Raw genomic sequence first — 11181 nt, 5'->3', positions numbered from 1 at the left:
CACCGCCTTCCATCTTCGCTCTGGACACAGTCTTTGCTGCGGCTGCAGCCTTCAGTCTTTGCTCCTCACTCCAGCTGGAGTCTTCAGTCTCCGGCCAGAGCTGCTCCTGTAGCTCCTCCCGCCCCCCACCCTCCCTCTCATAGCTTGATTGCTGCTTCACCTGCAGACCTTGCCGACGGGCTCCTGGGTCCTGGGGGGCCGCCTTGCCAATGGCCTGGCTTTCCGGCGGCTCCTGGGGTCACACACGGGGGCCTGGATGGCGGCTCCCAGTGTCCTCCCAGTGTCCTCCCAGTGTATGCAAATTAGCCGCCATCTTTGTTGGCGGTTAATTTGCATATCATGCTGATCAGCCAATGGTAATGGTAGCGAACATACAGTTAATTACCATGTTTGTCTATTATTAGATAGGATTATATACATACCTAAGTTGTCATTTTGACTCTATTTTAAAATCTTTTATGTGTGTTTTTTTTTCACTTTTTGAATGAATCAGAAACCAGAAATGAGTAGAATACTATCTTAAACAAGTCAAAAATCTGTTATAACATTTATACTACTTGAATGAAGAAAGGTAAAAAGTCCCACAAAATTCCAACTGATAATTACCCCATTCAGACATTGGTGAATTTGTCCTTCAAGTCAAACTAAAATATACAAAAAATTTGCTGATCTTGGAAAAGTTTTTTTTTTAATGTTTTTTTATTGATTTGAGAGAGAGAGAGAAAGAAAGAAGCATTGATGAGGGAGAGAAACATTGATCAGCAGTGCCTCTTGCCTATTTGGGATTAAGCCAGAAATCTGGGCATGTGCCCTGACCAAGAATTGAACTAGCGATCTTTTGGTGCATGGGACGACACTCAACTGAACCACACCAGCCAGTGCCTTTGAATAATTTTGATAAAGCAAAAATATGAATTATATAAAGTGTTAGATATTCACTTTGAACTCAACTCTACATATTCCATTGTCTGATAATAGTACTTGTATCTCTAGCTCACTTCCTCTAAGTACCCTGAGTGTTATGTGTGCTACAATCACCTGTTGTTTGTTTGTGTTTGTTTGTTTTTATTCCTTTCAATGCCATCCATAGCTGGCTTAAATACTGTAGAGCAGTCTTGATCACTCTCTTGCACATGTTTTGACTCCTTGCCCCTCTCTTCATTATACTCCTTAGCAAAACAAAAATGATGGTTAATTCAATTCTATACTTATACCTACAGCAGAGCATGACTGGAGAAAACTATATCAGCATAAGGACTATATCTCACTTTTTTAAAATTAATTAATTAATTAATTAATTAATTAATTTTTAGTGTCCAATCTCTTTTACTACAGAAAGGGTGCAGTGAAAATTTATGCATGTGCCCAGGCCCTTGGGGTAGCCCAAAGCAGTCAGTCCCTTCACAGGTTCTTTTTTTTTTTTTTTTTTTTTAAATCTTAGCCTTTATTTTCTCTATCTTCAAATTATGCCTTTCTATTTAGTATTTTTTTTCAAGAAAAAATTATATTCCGTTGTTCATTATATTCCACAAATGAGTGAGATCATATGATATTTATCTTTCTCCAACTGGGTTATTTTGCTTAGCATGATGCTTTTCAAGTCTATTTTGTCAGATATGAGTATTGCAACTCCATGACCATGAATCTCCAGTGTGACCTTTTGCTAGTAGGCAATCAAACTATCTTCCACTCATTCACTCTTCCATTGTTCTAGACAAGTATTTCATAGCTTCACCCCATTTTTTCTTTAAAACAACTCCAAGCTTTTACTCCAATACTCCACCAAGACGGCTATTTTTAAATTCACCTCTACATTACTAAATCTATTGCTTAATTCTTATCCCACACATACTTGATTTATCTGTGCACAACAGTTGACACTGTTGATCACTTTCTTCCTTGATATAATTCCTTCGTTTGCCTTTTAACATACATATATTTTGGTTTTCCTCCTACTTTTTTTGTTATTCATTCTCAGTCTTCTTTGCTGGGTTTTCTTCTTTTTTTTTAAAGTATATATATTTTTTATTTATTTGAGAGAGGAAGGGAGAGAGAGACAGAAACATCAATGATTAGAGAGAATCATTGATTGGCTACCTCCTGCACATCCCCTACTGGGGATTGAGCCCGCAACCCGGGCATGTGCCCTTGACTAGAATCTAACCTGGGACTCTTCAGTCCACAGGCCTATGCTTTATCCACTGAGCTAAAACGGCTAGGGCTTCTTCTTCTTCCTGACTTTTAATATAGGAGAATTTCAGGGGCCAGCTCTTTGTTCTCTTCTCTATCTGCACTCATTCCTTGGTAATCTTATCCAACCTAATAGCTTTAATACCAACTTTATGCTAAGGATTCCCAAATTAAATCCCCATCCCAGTCCTCTTTCCCAAACTCCAGATTCATATTTTCAATTGCTTACTTACATCTCCACTAGCATGGCCAGCAGACATCTCAAACTTGACATGTATGAGATTGGCCTATGGATCTTTGCTCCATCTCCAAAACCTCTACTACCCATTCTTTTCTCCATATTAGGTGATGGCTAATCCATCCTTTCAGTATCTGAGGCCAAACATCTTGGACTCATACTCTACTCCTTTCTCAGACTTCACTTTAATGGATTGACTTCTAGCTTTCAGTGATAAAAATCTGACCACCTCTCATCGCCTCTACTGCTAACATGTTGAACTGAGCCACCATCATCTCATTCTTGAACTATTCAAATAGCTTCATAATATTTCCCATTTTCTTGTCCCTTATGTAATTATTCTGTTCGTTATCCCTTTAGCAATTATTAAATACAGCAAAATTTGAAGTAGAGCATTTGGTGTGTCCTGATGTGAAACAATATGAAATACAGGGCACCATTTATAAAATATTCTTGCCCCAGATGATTAATTTGTGTCAGTTGAAGGTTATACAGTTAATGGTTCCAGGAGATAGCAGGATTGGGAAAATAAGTTAAATGACACCCAAAGGAGTTTATAAAGGAAATAAAGAATGCAGAACATTTTGATAGCTGGCCTGGTCTCTTAAAAGAGTCAGTGCTATGAGGAGAAAAAAAAAACAGTTTGGGAAAGTCTTCAGATTAATATTTTTTAAAAGACTTGACAAATGCTGTTCTCTTTGATTGAATTCTAGATCAAAATTTTTTTTTCTGAGACAGTTGGACAATTGGGGAAATTTGAATATGGACTGGATATTAGTTGACATTAAGTAATTGTTAATTTTCTTAGATGTGAAAATGGTATTGTGATTATGTTATAGAAACGCTTAATTTTAGGGGAGGGATGCCACAGTATTTAGGAGTATATTGTCTTGATGTCTGATTTACTTTGAATGGTTCAGAGAGAGAGGGAGAAAGTAATTGTGGCATAATGTTAACTTTTGAATCTAAATAGTAGATATTTGGACATTCTTGGTATTATACCTTTCATTTGTATGTATGTTTAGAATTTTTTATACTAAAACAATAAAAATATAAAAGTCAGATGTTTTCATGCTTCTATTAAAACCCTGTATTGACTTCCCATTTTGTAAGATGAAGACCTTACAATTGCCTGGAAGGCTCTATATAATTTGTTCCTCATCCTCCTCATTTTTCTTATTTTATCTCCTACTACTCTTTCCCCTACATTCTGTACTTTAATCATACTAGACAATCTCATGTTAAGGCCTTTGCTTTAGCTCTTTCTGGAGATCTTTCCTTCTACATTTTCCCTTGGCTAATTCTTTCTTTTCCTGCAAGTACTTACTCAGATTTCACCTTTTCCATGAGACCTATCTGAACTATTATTTTACTTTCCCAATTTTTCTTACCCTGCTCTTACTTTTTTTTCCAAGTACTCATCACTTTCTAATAACTTATCATTGTTTTATATTTATTGTTTATTGTCCATGTCCCTCACAGGATAGGGACTAGTCTGAGTCAGATGAGTCATTTTCCTTGGGTGCAGGAGGTTGGCCAGCCGGCCCCAATCCCCATCGGGCCAGTTTACTGGCCACAGTGGGCATCATAGTACCAGTCGTTATAGCATTCCGGTCGCTGGCTTTTTATATATTTAGATTATTACTTTTAAATTAAACTAATTGCAAATGTATGGAAACATTATAAGAATAGTACAAAGAACTTCCATATACCTTTTAACTTCATCTAGATTCAACATTTGTTAACATTTTACAATATTTGTTTTTTCACCTACTTCTTTTCTGAATTAAATTGCAGACATCATACTCCTTTCTCCTTAAACATTTCTGCCTGTCTTCTATGAACAAGAATTTTCTTTTACCAACCACAATACAATGATCAAATTCAGGAAATGTAGCATTGATGCAATATGTAGAGTCCATATTTTATTTCTGTCAATTATTCCAATAATATTCTTTGTTTCCTAGTGCAGAATCCAATCCAGATTCACATATCAAATTTAGTTGTCATGTCCCTTTAATCTGGAACAGTTCCCCAGATTTTCTCTGCCTTTCATGATTTTGAGAGTGGTTCTGTAAACTATCCCTCTATGTGGGTATGATGTTTCCTCTGGATTATTCTCCCCCGCACCACACATGTTACAGACATCTCTTTTTCTGCCTCCTTTAGTTCTATCAATTGCCAAAAATAGACACTTGTTTTCATGGGTGTATTGTTCACAACAGAATAAGCTTCTTTTATATTTTTTGTTTACATTGTTGAATCATATTACTTTAGTTTTTCATGGATCGATACTGAATAATTTCAATAATTTAGAATTATATAAGAACAACAAATGCATTCATTGAAAAGACTTAAATTTACAGTTGGGATGAATTCTTTATCATTGAGTAAATACTTAAAAATAACTCTATACGGCAAAATACAAATCATGGACTTATAAACCATTATATGTAGTGTAAATTCGGCATTAATTATCAATTACATCTTTCTAAAGCATCTATAAAACTTTAGCATGGAGAAATGAGGGCACTGTTTCTGTTTGTGAGGATTTTCCTTTATCGTGCTGTCTTGATGTTGACCTTTCATGCTGTTTTTTTCCCCTAATAGCTCACTGTTGGATTATATGGAGACTTGTGAGTACATAAAGTGAGAAGGTAAAGAACTAATTGTTAGAGAAAGATGAAACAACCTGAGAACAAAGGGGTTATTAAGTAAGTTTAATTTCAGGGAAGGTGGGATGGGATAGGCATGGGTGGAAGGATTATGCTAAATATAGAAACAGACCTACATGAAACACACAGGAATATAATGTGCTAATTATGTAACAAAACATTCACCTCATGGTTCTCACAGTTACAGTATTTTCATCCCTGTCAATATGGGTAACTGTTAGCTTATAAACTCTGAACATCATAATGCCATTTATTCATATTTGGAATATGGCCCTAGCTGGCTTGGCTCAGTGCATAGAGCATCAGCCTGGGGACTGAAGGGTCACGGGTTTGATTCTGGTCAAGGGCATATGCCTGGGTTGTGGGCTTGATCCCCAGTAGGGGGCATGCAGGAGACAACTGATCAATGATTCTTTCTCATCATTGATGTTTCTCTCTCTCTCTCCCTCTCCCTTCCTCTCTGAAATCAATAAAAAATATATTTAAAAAATATTTGGAATATGTGTTAAGCTCAAAGTCTGTTGCCCTTAATCATATACATATTTTTATATATTTTTTCCTTTATTTTATTTTTTCATCACCATTTATCCCCCCTACATTTTACTATTTTCTTTATTTTTCATATTCTTTGCCCCTTTTATTTCTATTCTTCATTATCCTTACTGTGTATTTGGTCGTATCTGTTCTTGGATAATTGCTAATTTATTTCTGAGACAGTTTTGTTTTTTTCCTGTAATTTCTTCTGCTTGGCCAACTTCCATTTTACATATTTCTATTATTTTTCCATTTTTATTCTGAATTATTAATTTATTATTTATGATATTTGTTAATATCTGCAAAAGCTTGCTTAATTATAATTTATTTAAATTAGGAGTGTTAAGTTTTTCTCTGCTTTATGGCTACCTGTTTTATTTTGTTTTGGTTTAGTTATCAAGTTTGACGGTTTTAAAAAATTAGCTGGATGCTAGATTGTTTTGTGGATGTTGTTCACATTTACTCGTGTTGGATTTTCTTTATCAGTAATAACAGGTGTTCTTATAGAGAGGAACAGAGTGGCATTTTGGTGGCTTTTCTGCTTAGGTTATGAGCGCCCTCTTCTGTTGATATGGCAAAATGTAGTTGGGGGGAAACTTCCTTGGGTGGTTTTATTTTTTTCTTTCTTCTTTTTTTCATTTATTAAAATAATTAATTAATTAATTATTGTTGGGAAGTATTACATATGTCCCTCTTTCTCTCCATTGACCTCTTCCAGCCCACTCCCGTCCCCCGTCCCAGGCCTTCACCACCCTAATGTCTATGTCCATGGGTTATGCTGTATTTTGTTTTTTGTTTTCTCTCTACTAACTTTATTCCAAAGAGCTCTTATCTTGGCCACTTTCTTATTATCTCTTACCATCTAGGCCCAAAGGAATATCTCTCATTTTCAAAACATTTTCCTCTCAGAAGCTATGTCTTCCCATGATTACCACCTCTAGCCCCCTACATTCTATAAGCCCCTTTCTTCTACATTCCTCATAGAAAGTGTTCTAATTTACCAGATCAGATCTTACTATTATTTCTGTACTGCAAGGGAGTGGCCTCTTATTCCAGACAAAACTATGGCTGATGTTTACTGTGTTGTCTGCTCATAGTTGTCAACTGATGGTCATTGGCATCAGTTCAATGCCAACAGGAATCTCCAATTTGGGCTGTGGTAAGAAGGAAACTTTATTCAGAGCAAAACAGCTCAATTGTGATATATCAGGGCTGTATCCTGGGGACAGGTCTCTGTCCAAGTAGACAGCTTTGCTCTGCTCCTTGCTGTTCCACTCTGCTCTGCTCTGTTCCTTGCCAGTCTGCTCTGCCCTGTGTTGGTCTGTTTTGCTTTGCGCTGGTGCGACATCTTCTGTTTTAGCTCAGCCAAGAAAACAGCTTCATTCAGTCTTTAGCACTTTCCTGATTGGTGAGAATGGAGCTGCTGTGATTGGTCTGTGAAGATGTTGGGGGCGGGGAGGGGGAGCTGCGGGCAGGGGGAGAGAGAAAGAGAATATAGCTGAGCATCTCTGATTGGATGGGGAAAGCCTCAGTCCATTGGTTGAAATAGGATTCCAGGAACTCCCTTAAAAGGGCTGGCTCAGATGGCAGAAACAGTGTAGGCAGGCAGTTCAGTGCAGAGGTAGATGGTTCAGTGCAGACTTCTCCATGAAGTGCAGTTTGTGTGAGAGGCCCCTGTGTAGAATTGGCTGCTAGGGCCTGTATTTTTAGAATGTGAGCCCAATTAGTGATTAGGAGCCCTTCTTAATAGGTACCTTCTTTCTCAGGTTCAGGTAGTTCTCTCTAATGTAAAGGGTGTCCCAAAATTCACGCAAGAAGTAATTTTGATAGAAAACACAGGTTTATCATTAAAAATTGTAATTTTTTTTATTGATTCATAAAGTATACAGTATAGGGTTATGTATGGAATAGCATATCGGGTAAATGGCCTCCACGGCTTTGCTGGCACATACCGCACTCTTGTTATTGCCTGAGCAGCCACCTTTTCAAAGAAAAATGGTCCGATGAGGCCTCCAGCCCAAAATCCACACCAAACAGTGACACAGTGTGGATGCATTTGTTTCTCAACAATCACTCGTGGATTTTCTGAACCCCAAATGCGACAATTTTGTCGATTAACCAAGCCATCAAGATGAAAATGAGCCTTATCGAAATTCAGCCACATTTATGCAAAACAGTCATGGAAAATTTCAACAAAAGAGTGCGTATGGCCCTAACCAGTTTGGCTCAGTGGACTCAAGGGTCCCAGGTTCGATTCCGGTCAAGGGCATGTATCTTGGTTGCGGGCAGCTGATCGATGTTTCTCTCTCATCGATGTTTCTAACTCTCCCTTCCTCGCTGTAAAAAATCAATAAAATATGTATATTTTTTAAAAAGAGTGCATATGTGCTAGCAAAGCCGTGGAGGCCATTTACCCGATATGCTATTCCATATATAATCCTATACTGTATACTTTGTGAATCAATAAAAAATTTATTTACTATTGATTTCTGAATAATTTACCTCAAACTTACCTATAAGATTTAGAATTAAGGGGCAGAAAACCTAGCCTGAGTTTGTTGCAACCATATTCAAGTTAGAATAGCATAAGCAGTGCTTCTCAAAGTTCAGTGTGAGACCATCTGGATCTGACTTGATAGGGCTGAGGTGAAGCCTGGGATTCTTCGTTCCCAGGAAGCTCCAGGTGATGTGAATGCCTTGGTCCACAGACTATACATGGAAGAGCAAGGGCTGTGGCACCAGATGATTTTTGAGTTTGAATCCTGGCTGCATCACTAGTTTTATACCTGGAGCAAGTTACTTAACTTCTAGGCATCTCAGTTCGCCCAGCTGTAAAAATGCAGATAGTAATAGTATCTGCCTCGATTCAATTTTTGATAGAATCAAGGAAGTTAATCCATTTAGAAGAGTGCTTGCCACAGAATAACACTATTCTATTGCTTAAGTACCTGTTCAGTTTCTCAGGCCTGGGATTTAAGGGTTTTTTTTATGATTATGTTTTTGTTTTTTACTACCTCTTCACTTGAGAACAGATTTTGAAGCTCCAGCAAAAGATAAAAATATTTTTCTCTCTAATTTTTTTAGAACAGTTTAATCTTATTATGACTATATGCTAATAAATGAAATTATTTGATAGTTTATCTAGCAGTAAATAAGCATGATTATTCAACAGGACTTTTGATCTATATATAGTTAATGTAGTAATCCACTGGAAGTGTTGAAATTAACTTATATTAAAAAGCCACACCTTTATTTAGATGACAATTATGTAATTTTAGATGGGTAAAATGAAATTCAACTTCTAAAGATAATTTGTTTTATAGATGAGAAAACGAGCAATTTCAGTTATATGCATACTGAAAGATGTATCATTTTTATTCTGTGAATTCAGCTTTCAGTATGAAAGAATAAAAATGATACATCTTTATAGCCTGTTAGGTATGTTAATTCAAAACTTTTATTTGTCAAAAAGATTAAATATTTATTTGGTCAGATTTGTTTAAACTTTGTTCTCCTTGGCAATGTTTTATGTAAATCATAAGGTTTATGTTTTTCACAAAATTCTTTAGTATTACAAAGGATTTTTGGAAATATTAGATGTATAAAAGTAAAATGGCGTCTATTTATTTTTGATGGTTTCAAATCTATTGCATATTATTTTGATAATATTATATTTTATAATTTTCATTTTTAAATAGTCTTAAAATTTAATATGACTTTACAATCATAGTTTGGTACAATGAATATATTTACATATAAATAGACATTGTTTAATTTATTCATTGTACTTTAATTGAAAGCAATCTGGAAATATAAAAGAATAGGGATATGACAGAGCTTAATGTCTAAGAATTTAAATTTAGTAATTTGTTTTAGAAATATAAAGACATTAGAAATTCAGCATATTATATGGAAAATGGTTAGTCTTACTCTGCCATAATAATTGTGTAAATAGGAAATGGAATATTCTCATAACAGATGACTGAATCATAATGTATTTCCATTTAGAGGAGAAAAATGTGCAGGGAATGCAGGATCCATGTTAAGTCCAGAGTTCAAGGATGCAGACTTTTAATCTAAGTATTTATAGGAACTAATATACTAGTAAGTGCAACACAGGGTTCTCAATTGCCTTGAGAAAAAGAACAGAGACTTCTGTACATTTAGAAAGGTTCTTTGCACAAACTTTTTTTTTTAGCCTGGTTGGTGTGGCTTAGTGGTTAAGCTTTGATCCATGCACCAACAGGTGGCTGATTTGATTCCGTCAGGACACACGCTAGGGTTGGGAGCTTGATCCCCAGTAGGGGGCATGCAAGAGGCAGCTGATTGATGATGTTTCTCTCTCATCGATGTTTCTATCTCTCTCTCCCTTTCCTTTCCACTCTCTCTAAAAATCAATAAAAACATTTTTTAAAAGACAAGCTTTTAAAAATATTTCTCCCTTAGAAAGAAAAACTACTTGAGAAAACAATGTCTTTAGATAATTAAAATGCAGATAAAGAAAAAGAAAAATCTACCCATGAAAAGAAAACTAGCCAAGAAACAAAGTATAGATGTCCATAATGGAGGAATTTTAATAATTGGAACTTTAAAATTATAATTACAATTATTATTGTAAATAACAATTTACAATAATAATTGTAAATGACAATGGATAGAATCAGGTTCACCAGCAAGTTTTTCCTATTATAAAATACCAGAAATAACCACATTAAAAATTTAGTTGGAAAATAATAGGTAGGTCTAATTTAAAATATTACTAAATTATCTTATTTTTTTTTTAGTATTTTAATCCTTCAAATATATAATTTTTCCCTCTGGAAGTTTGAGTTTAATTCATAAGCCTCAGAGTACATGAGTACTATATGGAGTCAGGGAGCAGGAAAATTATTTCCAGCAGTTTGATGAACCTAAACAAAAGAATGAATTGCAGGATTTAAGTTTAGATTTATTGAAAAAACAAGTATAGAGGAAACTGCTTCTCAATGACTAGGCTTTAAAAAAACCTCTTCTAAGTAAACTTTGCCATTTCAAATTATACATATATAAAACTAGCATTTATTTATAAGCATATCTACACTAATAAAAGACAAACATGCAAATTGACCATACCTTTGCTATGCCTTAACCCATGCCCACCAGCCAATCAGAGCACTATATGCAAAAATAACCCAACCAATATGGCGGCCGGCAGCCACAGAGCTGGAGCAAGCAGGAGGCTTGGTTGCCCCAATGATGGAGGAAGCCAAGCTTCCCGCCTGCCACGGCTGGCTCTGAGCTCCACTCAAAGCAACAAAGTTTCAATTATAGAAGGTAAATAAACCCCAGATACCTGCTTTCAGCCAGCCCAGCCGTGGCCACGGAGCTGAGCTCCTCTCAAGGCTACAAAGTTTCAATTATAGCCCTTCATTCAGACTGGCCAGGCACCCCATTGGGGACCCCCCACCCTAAAGTGGGTGTGGCCAGCCTGAAAATAGCCATCAGCCCCTCCCCCAGGCTGGCCAAACCTCCATGGGGTGAGGGTCCCCACTGGGGCGGGGGGGC

At 36.3% G+C, this 11181-nt stretch overlaps 1 protein-coding gene across 1 annotated transcript in view; it reads right to left on the bottom strand.

The window, feature by feature from the left end:
• GNG5 (guanine nucleotide binding protein (G protein), gamma 5) overlaps nt 1-6985 on the bottom strand; it is a 21967-nt gene extending 14982 nt beyond the window's left edge. The window contains exon 1 of the mRNA XM_005865719.2: nt 6935-6985. Within this exon, the coding sequence (XP_005865781.1) occupies nt 6935-6985 (51 nt within the window). The remainder of the gene's footprint in view (nt 1-6934) is intronic.
• Between the last annotated feature and the right edge of the window lie 4196 nt (nt 6986-11181).

Source organism: Myotis brandtii, unplaced genomic scaffold (assembly GCF_000412655.1).
Source record: "Myotis brandtii unplaced genomic scaffold, ASM41265v1 scaffold21, whole genome shotgun sequence".
In the NCBI taxonomy this organism is placed as follows: domain Eukaryota; kingdom Metazoa; phylum Chordata; class Mammalia; order Chiroptera; family Vespertilionidae; genus Myotis; species Myotis brandtii.
The sequence above is the reverse complement of the archived record's forward strand: the minus strand, read 5'-3'. Positions and strand labels throughout refer to the sequence as shown.